The following is a 14,576-nucleotide window of genomic DNA, read 5'->3' as shown; positions in this document are numbered from 1 at the left end:
GCAGCTGGACTTCTCCCTTTACAGAGCAAACTGATCCTACCCAATTCTCTAGAACTCCCTCTTTTCCTCTTTAAACATACAGAACTGAATTCTCTGGTTAAACGCAATGGACTGGATGTCTGCATCCTCCAGGTCAGCTTCTTTTACACTTACATATTTTCTAAAAACAAACAAAACCCTCCAGCTTTCCTTTTAGAGCATAGCTCCGCCCTAAGCAATTTTCTCCATGGGAATCTCAATGCTTTCTTGCTTCTAAAAGCCTCACAGCTGGGTCAAAGTTCAAGCATGGTTTGTAAACACACACAGACACACTAAACCAAACTGAAAGTAACCAATCCCCCATTCACCTTAAACTGAAACCAAAACTCTACATTCTTTACCCTTTAAATTACCCACAATAGAGACGGTTGTAACAAGTGTGTGAGGGTAAGATGAATCTTTTTAGAGATTGTTGGTAGATGAGTGTTGGGGTTGTGGTGGAACTCATGGTGCAGTTGGTAGAATACGGCACTTAAAGATGCATTCACTGACCTTGGCCATTCTTGTCAGATCATTAAATTTCTTTCTGCACTGCATTAGGAGAAGATGGTGGTGTAGTGGTAATGTCACTGGACTAGTAACCCAGAGGCCCAAGCTAATGCTCTGGCAACACAAGTCCAAATCCTGCCAAGGCAGTTGGTGGAATTTAAATTCAATTAATAAATCTGGAATTTAGAAAGCGACCATGAAACTATCATCAAATTGTTGTAAAATAACACTAATGTCCTTTAGGGAAGGAGAGCTGCCATTCTTACCTGGTCTGGCCTACATGGGACTCCAGATCCACAACCATGTGGTTGACTCTTAACTGCCCTCTGCAATGGCCTAGCAAACCACTCAGTGCAAGGGCAATTAGGGATAGGCAACAAATGCTGGCCTTGTCAGTGATGCCCACATCCCATGAAAGAATAAATAAAGATCCAGGTTCTTGAACTAAATGCTGGTATTGCCCTCCTTGGCTCTCTGTTCCCATTGTCTTCTCTATGTGTATCTGGCAGCTCTCCTGCCACCGCCCATCGCCACCCCACCCCCCTTGCATATACAGGACAAATCTCCTCCTTCACCAAGACCTCTAGTGCAGCATCTGAAAATTTAGATCTACTCTCTCCCATGTTTACTGTTACACAACTTAATATTCAGAATGATCTCAGCACCTCCAGCAGACATTGCACCTCCCCTTCAAGAGGGCAAGCTACCTTTAAGTAGTTTGAGCTAGTAGTGATATTGATGCCCCTGTTGATGTGTGTAGTGAACAAACAGTCTGGTTAGTGCTGGCTACACACAGGTATCGTCGATATAACGAGGAGGCAGTTATTATACACTATCCTACACAGCTGCAAAAGGAGGCTGCAGCCTCCACACAGGCAGAGTGCTGCAGCTTTCCTTAGTCCCCCTCAGGTAGAGATAGCAGAGCCCACCAGTGTGTGTGTGTGTGTGTGTGTGTGTACATGTCAGAGCACAGAATCAGGCTTCCCTGTGCCAGCTCCTGCAGTCCAGTACTCTGCTGTCATTCACTCCTACATGGTGAATAGAGACCTGGGTGAGGTGTCCATGTACAAGGCCCATCAAACTGCCAATCGTTGTTTGAATTAACAGTGCCCAGTGCAGTGCAGCACTCCAGCCACTTGGCCATTTGGAACATGTACTGATGGGAGGCTGCCTTTCAAAAAATAAAACAAGATCATCCTGATATTCTTGCCTGGTAAACCACCTCATGTCGCTCCCCCACCTCAGCCCTTCCCCCACTCCTGGCCCTCACCCAATGCTGTGAAAGAACCCAGTGCTGAAAAGGGAGGCAGCAGTCGTTTCATAGCTACTGGTACCTGACAGCCCAGTCTTGACACTTCTGATACACGTTCCTGGAGCATCAGATAATTATGTTAATGAACTAACAACAGATTATTCAGAGGGGGCAATCCTTAAGTGAGCAGGTTCATGGAGTGTCTGCATAGGGTAAACACTGGTGCTGGGGAGGGAGCTGTATTATTGATCCCACGGACATATAATATCCACAGTCTGCCCGAAATTGAACTGAACAGCTCACTCTCAGATACCAAGCTAAAGTAGCTGGGGTTTCGTTAATACCAATAGGTACCAGGATAGAAAGCTAATAACATCGCACATCACACGCAGTGTTGTTATATTGGGTATTGCTGAAAAGAGAGACATGGCATCAAAGCTTTTTATCTTGCACTCTTCAGGACAGATGCAAGAATGCCAAATTTCAAAGGGAGAGGGGGCAACAATTTATACTGCATTAGAAAAGGGTGCAGATTGATTAGGAAGTTGCCTCTGATTGGTTGAGGCATTGCCATGGGAGAATGCACCAGAGAACTATTGTTTTACTCTTTTGTTTAATTCAAGAAAGATGCAGTGCCTGGACATGTTCCTTTTGCCTGCAGAGGACAGGTTCCTGCATATGAATATATGTAACTTCTTGCAAGCATAAGTGTGCCACATTGCAAACTCAACTCAAAACCTTCAATTGGTTATTAGTGTATTTTTTAGCACACTTGGGATTGTTCAGCAAGCGCCGTCCAATCGCGGAATCACACCTAACATTAGACATTATGTTCTGAGCTGTTCACACTCATGAATGGACCTAAAGCTCCCATTTTTGGACCTGAAAAGTGCCCAGTCTACCTCAAATTGCCCTGGAAGGGTTAGATATCTCAAAAAAATGTGCAACAGATAAAGCTAGTTGTTCCATGCTGCTACTGTGGAATAGCACTACAAGTAGTGTTTACCACTAACAGGGTGCTGCCGTCAAGCCAAAAAGACATTCTACCACACAAATGAGTAATGTGGCATATGAATGTCAGTGCCGGTGTGATTCCAGGTACATATGCTGTACATCCCAATGATTGGTGGATCATATCAAACAGCACATCCCTTTAGCTGTTTGCAACTGACGAAATACTGACTGCACTCAACCAGCCTGTGCTTGCAAAACTCAAGTTCTGTACTACCAAGGGACTATATTGTTATATTATTCCAAAATGATTTAGGAGCTATTTTATCATGCCTAGGTATACATGTCCATCCAGAGTGCCAAATCACTCACCACTGAATGACAGTTTACCAATGCAGCAACATATCTTTCCGTAGCTCATGGTGACATCTAGGAAAATACACGCAATGTAATTTCCAGTATTTGTGTAAAAAGTGTGACTATTTCAAAGTTCTGAGAACCACAAGGTATAACATGGTGGCAGTAGGTATTTGTGAGTAAAATCCAAGCATTATAAATGAAATAAATGCTGTATTAGATTGAGAAAAATCAGCCTGAATTAGTTCTAGAGAGAGAAAAGTACTGAGTGACTGTGCAAAAGTGAAATGGCGGGACTGTAGCAATCCTTTTCTCCAGCTCCAGTTCATGCTGAATTGGGAGGCTGATGATGTCATAGCGGTATTTGAAAAGTTGAAACAAAAGTGCAGATTGACCAAAATGATTTCCAAAGTTCACTAGTGAAGAGGAATGGGTCAGCTACATCCTTTCTATGGGCAGGAGAGAAAGGGTTAAATTGGTTTAGTAGCTGGGACTGAATGAGGATGACAATAAAAACACAGACAAAATTTGAGAAATTCAGCATACATCTGCAGCCAACCTCAAATCATTGAATCCACTGATATGAATTTCAGAGCCTGAGGCAGGAATCAGGTGAGTCTGTTGACAATTTCCTAATGAGACTGAGAAATATAGCCAGCAAATGTAAATTCAAGACAACAGATGAAAGTTTGGTGGATCAGATCATTTGGGGCCCTGCACACCCTGATGTACAAAAGGCTCTGATTGGAAAAGACAAGCTCACAATGTCGCAGGCTGTAGACACTGCAAAGCACATGAAACCACAAGTAGGCAGATGAAGGCACTGACTACCCAAGGGGGAGAAGGTGATGTAGCGGTAATGTCACTGGAATAGTAATCCAGACGCTGAGGCTAATGGTCTGGCGACATGGGCTCAAATTCCACCACAGCAGTTGATGGAATTTAAATTCAACTAATTAATAAATCTGGAATTAAAAGCTAGTCTCAGTAAAATAGTGGATGCATTGGTGGTCATCTTCCAAGATTCTATAGACTCTGGAACAGTTCCTACAGATTGGAGGGTAGTTAATGTAACCCCACTATTTAAAAAGGGAGGCAGAGAGAAAACTGGGAATTATAGACCAGTCAGCCTGACGTTGGTAGTGGGGAAAATTCTAGAGTCCATTATAAAAGATTTAATAGCTGAGCACTTGGAAAACAGTGGCAGAATCGGACAGAGTCAGTATGGATTTACAAAAGGGAAATCATGCTTGACAATTTTTCGAGAATGTAACTTGTAGAGTTGATGAGGGGGAGCCAGTGGATGTGGTTTATTTGGACTTTCAGAAGGCTTTCGACAAAGTCCCACATAAAAGATTAGCATGTAAAATTAAAGCGCATGGGATTGGGGGTAGTGTATTGAGTTGGATAGAAAACTAGTTGGCAGTCAGGAAACAAAGAGTAGGAATAAACGGGTCTTTTTCCGAATGGCAGGCAGTGACTAGTGGGGTAGTGCAAGGATTGGTGTTGGGACCCCAGCTATTCACAATATATATTAATGATTTTGATGAGGGAATTAAATGTAATATCTCCAAATTTGCAAATGACACAAAGCTGGGTGGGAGGGTGAGCTGTGAGGAGGGTGCAGAGATGTTTCAGTGTGATTTGGACAAGCTGAGTGAGTGGGCAAATGCATGGCAAATGCAATATAATGTGGATAAATGAGAGGTTATCCACTTTGGTAGCAAAAACAGGAAGGCAGATTATTATCTGAATGGGTATAAATTGAGAGAGGGGAATGTGCAACGAGACCTGGGTGTCCTCATACACCAGTCATTGAAGGTAAGCATGCAGGTGCAGCAGGCGGTAAGAAGGCAAATGGTATGTTGGCCTTCATTGCCAGAGGATTTGAGTACAAGAGCAGGGATGTCTTGCTGCAATTATACAGGACCTTGGTGAGACCACACTTGGAATAGTGTGTGCAGTTTTGGTCTCCTTATCTGAGGAAGGATGTTCTTGCTATAGAGGGAGTGCAGCGAAGGTTTACCTGACTGATCCCTGGGATGGCGGAACTGACATATGAGGAGAGATTGAGTTGGTTAGGATTATATTCGCTGGAATTCAGAAGAATGAGGGGGGTTCTCATAGAAACCTATAAAATTCTAACAGGACTAGACAGGGTAGATGCAGGAAGGATGTTCCCGATGGTGGGGGAGTCCAGAACCAGGGGTCACAGTCTGAGGATACGGGGTAGACCATTTAGGACTGAGATGAGGAGAAATTTCTTCGCCCAGAGAGTGGTGAGCCTGTGGCATTCACTACCACAGAAAGTAGTTGAGGCCAAAACATTGTATGTTTTCAAGAAGGAGTTAGATATAGCTCTTGGGGCGAAAGGGATCAAAGGATATGGGGAGAAAGCGGGAGCAGGCTATTGAGCTGGATGATCAGCCATGATCATAATGAATGGTGGAGCAGGCTCGAAGGGCCGAATGGCCTACTCCTGCTCCTAGTTTCTACGTATATGTGAAACTATCATCGATATGTCATAAAAATCCGTCTCATTCACTGATGCCCTTTCGGGAAGGAAACCTGCCACCCATACCCAGTCTGGCCCACATGTCATGTGACAAAAATGTGGTTGACTCGTAACTGTACCCTTAAATGGCCAAATAGGGCAATTAGGGATAAGCAAAAAATGCCGACCTTGCCAGCGATTACCACATCTGGAAAAGAATAAACAAAAAGAAAAATAGTAAAACAGCAATGAAAGAACACACACCATGCAGAGAGGAAGATGTGCAGGAACTGTGGATGAGCACATGAGTTCACAGACAGAAGGAAAAGTCCTGCATATGGATCAAACTGTAGAGCTTGTGGAAAGTCCAATCACTGAGGAAAGGTGTGCAGAACAAGGAAGGAAAATGATAAAGTAGTTACCAGAGACAGAGTAACAGGGTGAATGAGAAAGAAAAGAAATCAAAACACCCAGAACCTGGAAGGTGACGATGAGTTTGAGAACACAATAGACACAGGAACCATACAACTGCATGGAATGGCCCGGATGTGAGAATTCCCAGAGGAAAGAAATTTACACAGACCATTCGGAACAGGAAGAGGGAGAGAGATAACCAAAAATCTGAAACCGAAGCACAGATTAACAGCGTCCCGCTCAGAAGATCTTTCCTGAAAATGTGAATGAAAATGGTTACCCATAGAGAGATGCTCTGAGACCGAGCAAGGTCAGGCTGATGGCAGACAGCGGAGCTGAGATTCAACAGCTCGCAACAATCCAAATCTGAGGAAAACACAAAGGAAAAGATGTTAACTGTACATTCCACGTCACTGAAACAGATGGTGCTGCTATCCTAGGTTGAGCAGTTACAAAGAGCTGAAGCTGGTCTCAGTAAACCAGGAGATGAGGGAGGTGAGTGACACTGAGGGCTGAAGGTAGTACACCCACTGAAAAGCACCCTCCAATCAGAAGCAGGGAAGATCTGGTCCAGATGTATCCAGAGTGTTTTCTTGAGATGATTGGATGTTTTGAAGCATCACACCACCATTGATCCAGAGAAAAAACCCGTGATTCATCCCCACATAAAATACCAACAGAGCTGAAAGAAAAGGATGAAAGAGAGGTCCAAGGAATGAAAGGAAAGTGATTGCCAGAGTCACAGAGCCTACCGAATGGCTCCTTGGCTCGATCCAGTTAGTTCTATTGTGGTGAGAGAGAAGGCAAATTGTCAACTACAAATTTGCCTGGATCCCAAAGATCTTAATCAATCCATAAAGAGGGATCACTACCTCATTCCAACACTGGAGGAGATCACACCAGCACTGCCAGTTTTCAGTAAGCTTAATGCCAGAAATGGCTACTGGAACGTAAAACTTGATGAGAAATCTTCACTGTTGACAACATTCAACACACCTTTTGGACAGTATAAATTTTAGCGTCTACCTTTTGGCCTTAAAGTGAGATGGGACTTGCTCCAGCAGAAAGTAGATGAGACATACAGGGGATGCTAAGGAGCAGACAACATAGTAGATGATATCCAGGTCAATAGTGTAGGTGAAAAACATCATGACCACCATCTACATGAAGCCATGAAGAGAACAAGGAAAGCTGGGGTCAAGTTAAGCACTGACAGGTGCATAGTGAAGGTGACAGAATACCAGTTCTTCAGAATGGTGTATACACCTGACAGAGTCAAGCTGAGTCACAGCTCTCTCTGAGATTGAATCTCCAAAAGAGCTGAGAAGTGTCCTTGGCTTGATCCAATACATGAGTTCTTTCATACTCACATGTCAGAACACACAGATAAGATGTTGAGTACCAATGGTCAGAGTCATGAGAGGAGTTTCAGCAAACTCAAAGAAGTAGTCTGCAAGGAGACAAGTTTATCAGATTATAACAGAGAGAAAGCTTCTCCAAAAGGACTGAGAACAGGCCTGGTAAAGGAGGGAAGACCAATAGCATTCACATCCAAAGCTCTAACCTTACCTGAAACCAGATCTGCCAACATAGAAAGAGAGCTTTTTGGCAGTCTTGTATGGATGTGAGAAATCTGATACATATCTCTATGGGCGGAGGTTTTCAGTGGAGAGTGATGATCGTCTACTGGACCAGATCTACAAAGAGAATCTGTATAAAGCACTAGCAAGACTACAGAGGCTACTCTTGAAACTTCAAACTTCACTCTGAAATATAAGCCATGAAGAGAAATGGTGCTAGCAGATACCCTCCTCTTACGCAGTCTCTCGGGATCGAGGGTGATTTGCTTCCACTTGGTTCGATGGGTTCAGAGGTGGCTGATAAGTCTAACGTGTGACCTGCAGACTCTGCCCCAATTGGTTTGGGTAGAGGTGGTGTTTGGAGGTGAGTGCGCTCTCTCTGTCATCTCAACTTCACCTCTGCCTGTTCCCAATGTAGTCTTTTTTTCCAAACCTTTCCCATGTCTTTCCAAATGAGCCTTCTCCATGTTGGTTGGTCACAAGGCAGAAACATAGGAAATAGGAGCAGGAGTAGACCATTCAGCTCATCGAGCCTTTTCCACCATTCAACCTCAACATCACTCTCCCACACTATCCCCATATCCCTTGATGTCATTGGTATCTAGAAATCTATCGATCCCTGTCCTGAACATTCTCAATGATTGAACCTCCACAGCCCTCTCTGGGGTAGAGAATTCCAAAGATTTCCCATCCTCTGAGTGGAGAAATTCCTCCTCATCTCAGCCTGAAATGGCATAACCCTTATTCCAAGATTGTATTCCCTGGTTCTCAACTCATCAACCAGGGGGAACATCCTATCCACATACGAACAAGGAGCAGAAGGCCATTCGGCCCCTTGAGCCTGCTCCGCCATTTAATAAGGTCATGGTTGATCTGATAACCTGGGGCAGAATTTTATGCCTGTCGGACGGGCGGAGCGGGAGCGGGAGCGGGCACGGTCCGATCGCCATCTGCGATCAGGTCCATGCCGCCATTTTATGCGGGCGGGCCAATTAAGGCCAACCCAATGTGAATTGCGGCTCCTGAGGACAGCAGGATTGGGCAGGTGGCAGTGGGTCTGCAATGACCGCCGGGTCCAATGGCGACCTGGCAGCCTGTTTTAAAATGTTGCTGCAGCCTTTCCAAGGCTGCGAACCATGGCCAGTGGAAGAGCTTCCCAGAGCGCCGCTGGTGAGCAGGCCAGGCAGGAGGATAGGGTAGGGGGGGGGCATTGTGCCACTCCTTTTTCTGACGATTGCCTTGCTGCCCTCCTCAAAGGCAGCACGGTGAGAGGAGTTTGTACCCCAGGACGGGAGGAGGAGGCCCGCCCGACATGACCAAACATGCCTGGCAGGAGGTGGTGAGCTCCCGCGATGTGGTGCGGCACACCTGGGTCCAGTGTCGCAAGCACTTCAATGATCTGTTGCGCTCAGGAAGGGTGAGTACCATGTTGGCATTGGTCACTTAACCCAGCAGGTAGGCTTTCCCCCCGGCGCCCCCCAGTGGGAATTAGAACATCGGCTAGTGTCCTGGGGCACAGCAGTGAGTGAACTTCACAGTCGCTGGAGGAGCTGGCAGAGACAGTGAGTGCCCATGGCGCCAGCAGTCGGAGGACTGCAGGGGACCAGGCACATGCTCAGTCGGTGCCTGATGATGTGCCTCTGGAGTCGTCCGTGGCACAGCAGGGACAGGAAATGCGGCCGGGTGTGCGGGAGCATCCGGTGGAGATACATGAGGCTATGCTTGGCTTGGTGTCCGTGGTGGAGGTGTCTACATGGACAATTGCCGATGCAATGAGCCTCATGGCTGAGTACCATGCGTCTTCCATGGAGACAGTGGTGACCCTCATGGAGAGGCTCCTCCAGGAGACCCATCAGGGTGTCCTGGGGATGCACTCTGACCAGCAAGCCCTCACATCAGCATTGACCTCAGCTGGTCAGTGCCAGTGTGGGAGATGGTCTGGGCACCAAGTTTCCCAGCTCAGTGCCCATCCATCCACGGTGAGCAGGGAGGTCTGAAGCGACCTGACATTGGTGCAGCAGCTGCCTGTTGTATCTGCGAGCTCCTCTTACAGCATTCTGGATGAGGGCAGTAGCTCCTCCACCCCTTTGCCAGTGACCGTTGCATCCAATGAGGCTGCGACCACTGGGGAGATGCCAGCTGTGGAACCATAGAACCATAGAAAAGTTATAGCACAGAAGGAGACCATTCAGCCCATCTTGTCCATGCCAGCCCGAGGACACCCAGGTGCCCTTTCTAATCCCACCTTTCTGCACCCGGCCCATAGCCCTGCAGCTTTCAACACTTAAGGTGCAGATCCAGGTACTTTTTAAAAGAGTTCAGAGTTTCTGCCTCTAAAACCAACTTGGGCAGCAAATTCCAGACACCCACTACCCTCTGCGTAAAAAAGTTCTTCATCATGTTCCCCCTACATCTTCCGCCACTTATCTTGAATCTATGTCCCCTGGTTCTAGAATTCTCCATCAAGGGAAACAACTTTATCCTGTCCACTCTATCTATTCCCCTTATAATTTTGTACATCTCAATTAAGTCACCTCTCAGCCTTCTTTGTTCTAGGGAAAATAACCCCAACCTATCCAATCTCTCCTCGTAGCTACACTTTTCTAACCCTGGCAACATTCTTGTAAACCTCCTCTGCACTCTCTCCAGAGCTATTACATCCTTCCTGTAATGTGGTGACCAGAACTGCACACAATACTCCAGTTGTGGCCTCACCAGTGTTTTATACAATTCCAACATTATATCCTTACTTTTATATTGCATACCTCTGCCAATGAAGGAGAGCATTCCATATGCCTTCTTTACAACCTTGTCTACTTGAACTGCTGCCTTCAGGGACCTGTGTACTTGTTTGTATACCAAGATCTCTCACTTCATCTACTCTCTTAGTATATTCCCATTTATTGTGTAATCCCTGTAACTTTTTGACCTCCCTAAATGTATGACCTCACGCTTCTCTATGTTAAAATCCATCTGCCACTTTACCGCCCACTCCACCAACCCATCTATATCGCTTTGGAGATTATGGCCATCCTCTACACTATCCACTACTTGGCCAATCTTCGTGTCATCTGCAAACTTCCCAATTGTGCCCCCCACCTTCACCTCCAAATCGTTAATATATAACACAAACAGCAAGGGTCCCAACACCGAGCCCTGTGGAACACCACTTGAGACAACTTTCCATTCGCAAGGGCATCCATTGACCATTACCCTTTGTTTCCTGTTACAAAGCCAACCTTTTATCCAGTTTGCCACATTACCCTGAATCCCATGGACTTTTACTTTCCTGACCAATCTGTCATGTGGAACCTTGTCAAATGCCTTGCTAAAATCCATGTACACAACATCTATTGCACTACCTTCATCAACCCTTCTTGTCACTTCCTCAAAAAATTCAATCAAATTTGTGAGGCAAGACCTGCCTTTAACAAATCCGTGCTGACCATCCCTGACTAGTCCATGCCTTTCCACATGACAGCTAATCCTATCTCTCAGGATTGATTCTACTAATTTGCTCACCACTGATGTAAGACTAACTGGCCTATAATTGTTTGGCATTTCCTTTGATCCCTTTTTAAACAATGGAACTATGTTTGCATTTCTCCAGTCCTCCAGTACCTCCCCTGTATCTAGTGAAGATTGGAAAATCATTCTCAGAGTATCTGCTATCTCCTCCCTGACTTCCCTCAGCAGCCTCGGAAACAATCCATCTGGCCCCGGTGACTTATCAACTTTCAAGGATTTCAACCCTTCGAGTACTTCCTCTCTCTTTATGTCTATCCCGTCCAATATCTCGCAGTGTTCCTCCTGGACTACTATATCTACATCCTCCCTTTCCTTTGTAAACATGGAGACAAATTATTCATTCAAAACCCTTCCCACAGCCTCTGCATCTACACACAAGTTTCCATCTTCATCTCTGATAGGTCCCACTTTTTCCTTAATTAACCTTTCAGCATTAATGTATTGGTAAAACATCTTTGGGTTATCTTTAACTTTACTTGCTAATATTTTTTCATGCCCTCTCTTTGATTTCCTTATTTCCTTTTTTACTTCGTCCCTGCATTCCTATATTCTCCTAGGCTATCTGCAGTGCTTAGTTCTTTGTGCTTATCGTACGCTTTCTTTTTCTGTTTGATCTTCCCCTGTATTCCTCTAGACAACCAGGGAGGTCTAGATTTGGCAGTACCACTCTTATTTTTAGAGGGGACATGTCTACTTTGTACAATTAGGATCTTGCTTTTTAGTGCTTCCCACTGGTTTTCCACTGTTTTATCCTCCAGTAGTGCTGTCCAGTCCACCTCAGCCAAGTCCCTTCTCATTTCTGCAAAATTTGCCTTCCCCCAGTTCAAGACTTTTACTCCTGTCTTATCTCTGTCCTTTTCCATGGTAATGCCAAATCTAACTGAATTGTGATCACTGTCCCTAATATGGTTGCCAACTGTCACTTCACCCACTTGCCCTTCTTCGTTCCCCAAGACTAGGTCTAGAATTGTATCTCCTCTCATTGGGTTTGTCACTAATTGGTTGAAAAAATGTTCCTGGACATACTGCATGAATTTTTCTCCCTCAGTGCCCCTCATATTGTTTGAATCCCAGTTGATATTAGGATAGTTGAAGTCTCCTACTATTATTGCCCTCTTGCAAGCATAAATGTGCCTACATATTTGTTCTATCTCCCTTTCACTATTTGGGGGTCTGTAGTATACTCCCAGTAGTGCAACTGCCCCTTTTTTATTTCTAAGCTCAATCCATAAAACCTCGTTTGTTGACCCATTTAGTATATCACCCGTTCTCACAACTGGAATTGATTCTTTAACCAGTAGTACTACCCCTCCCCTCCTTTTTTATCTCCTACTCTATCGTGTCTGAAGACTCTATAACCAGGGATATTTAGCTGCCAGTTTTGTCCCTCCTTTAGCCAGGTCTCCGTTATAGCAATGACATCCTGTGTCTACCTGTGCCCTTAACTCATCTACCTTGTTTGTAATACTCCTTGCATTGAAGTATAAACAGTTTAACCCCGTCAATTTCCCTTGCTGGACACTTTGTAAACTTTGCTTCTCCTGTAACTCCATGTCTATCACAACGTCCCTAGCTAATGTTCTACCTCCATTTTTCTGATCTGAATCTGATCTATCTGATCCTACTCCTGGGATCCCATCCCCCTGCCACACTAGTTTAAATACTCCCCAACAGAACTAGCAAAAGCCCCCGCAAGGACACTGGTCCCAGCTCTGCCTGGGTGCAGCCCATCCGGTTTGTACAGGTCCCACCTTCCCCAGAACCGGTCCCAGTGCCTCAAGAATCTGAATCCCTCCCGGCTACACCATCTCTCCAGCCACGTGTTCATTTGGTCTATCCTCTTATTCCTGCTCTCGCTAGCATGTGGAACTGGGAGTAACCCTGAGATTACCACATTTGAGGTCCTGCATTTTAATTTATCTCCTGACTTCCCGTACTGAGCTTGCAGGTCCTCATCCCTTAGTTTACCTATGTCGTTGGTACCAATGTGTACCACGACCACTGGCTGCTTACCTTCCCTCCCCAGAATGTCCTGCTCTGTGACATCCTGGACCCTGGCACCAGGGAGGCAACATACCATCCTTGATTCACATTTGCGGCCACAGAAGCGTCTGTCTGTGCCCCTAACTATTGAATCCCCTATCACTATAGCCCTGCCACTTGTTTTCCTCCCACCCCTCTGAGCAGCAGAGCCACCCACAGTGCCGTGAACTTGGCTGTTGCTGATTTCCTCTGAGAGGTCATCCCCTCCAACAGTATCCAAAGCAATATATCTGTTAAAGAGGGGGATGACCACAGGGGGCTCCTGGACTACCTTCCTGAGTCTTTTACTATTCCTGATGGTCACCATGGTCACCCATTCCCTTTCTGCCTGTGTAATCTTCATCTGCGGTGTGACCACCTCACTAAACGTGCTATCCACGACTTGCTCAGCATGGCAGATGCTCCACAATGAATCCACCCGCAGCTCCAGCTCCGAAATCTGGTTAGCTAGGAGCTGCATTTGGACACACCTTCTGCACCATGGTCACCAGGGACACTGGAAGCGTCCCTGATTTCCCATATCCTGCAGGAGGAGCATATCATGGGTCTGAGTTCTCCTGCTATGACGTCCCTCTCGATTAAGCTAGTTACTCCCTTAAAAAATACGCTAGCTCAGGGCCTTATTTATGTTAGCTAGGAACCTTGTTTCTTGACTAATTATACTTGTACAGTACTACTCTATACTTTTTTTTTAGCTCTTACCTCAGTATTAAGCAATAAATAACTTTAATAGATTGAAAAAAAACTCACCAGGATTTACTCACCAATCAGCTGCTTTTTTAAAAATCCACTTTCAGAAGAGTGTCCCTCACAGGTCTGGTAAATTCCTGAAGATACTGCCTCTCCCTCTCTCTCTCTTTTTTTTGGTTTGAGGAGGCGGGAGGGATGGAAACACTACAGCAATGTAATGTTTGGGGCTATTCCATTCTTTGGCAGTGGGTCCTCCTTGATCCCCTTCTGAGTTGCGATGACTGCGCTGTCTTCTCCCAGGATGCTTCTCAGTCACTTCTCACTACCGCCTTCTGTTGGATGCTCCTCCTCCTGTTGTGTGCAAGGGCCCTTCTCCTCAATCCCCTTCTGAGTTGCGGTGACTGCGCTGACTTCTCTCAGCATGCTTCTCAGTCACTTCTCACTACTGCCCTCTGTTGGGTGGAACTGGCAGCTCCCTCCCAGGCGGGGCCAGTACAGGCTCCATGGTCCAGACGACATTCGCCAAGGCCATTGAGGCCAACAGGACAGCAGAGTGAGCAGGCTGTCTCAGATGTCACTTCGAGTGATGGGTTAGCACCAAGACACAGCACCTGAAAATGAAAACATAAGCACCTTAGGCACCCCGCAGGCTTATCACTGGTACTTTATGTTGGCCCGCAATGAGGTCTTTATGAGTTGGTGTGATTTTTAACACCTTTTTCATTTTGTTTTCTTAAGT

The 14,576-nt window shown here is 45.7% G+C and overlaps 1 protein-coding gene across 1 annotated transcript in view; it reads right to left on the bottom strand.

Moving 5' to 3' along the window:
- Window positions 1-5,781: 5,781 nt before the first annotated feature.
- agbl2 (AGBL carboxypeptidase 2) overlaps window positions 5,782-14,576 on the bottom strand; it is a 95,951-nt gene continuing 87,156 nt past the window's right edge. The window contains exons 10-13 of the mRNA XM_078549588.1: window positions 7,566-7,693; window positions 7,399-7,446; window positions 6,277-6,362; window positions 5,782-5,790 (exon numbers count right to left, since the gene is read on the bottom strand). Coding sequence (XP_078405714.1) covers window positions 5,782-5,790; window positions 6,277-6,362; window positions 7,399-7,446; window positions 7,566-7,693 — 271 coding nt within the window. The remainder of the gene's footprint in view (window positions 5,791-6,276; window positions 6,363-7,398; window positions 7,447-7,565; window positions 7,694-14,576) is intronic.

This window comes from Cetorhinus maximus, chromosome 9, assembly GCF_964194155.1.
Source record: "Cetorhinus maximus chromosome 9, sCetMax3.hap1.1, whole genome shotgun sequence".
NCBI lineage: Eukaryota > Metazoa > Chordata > Chondrichthyes > Lamniformes > Cetorhinidae > Cetorhinus > Cetorhinus maximus.
Note: the sequence above shows the minus strand (reverse complement) of the source record. Positions and strands in the feature narration are given on the sequence as shown.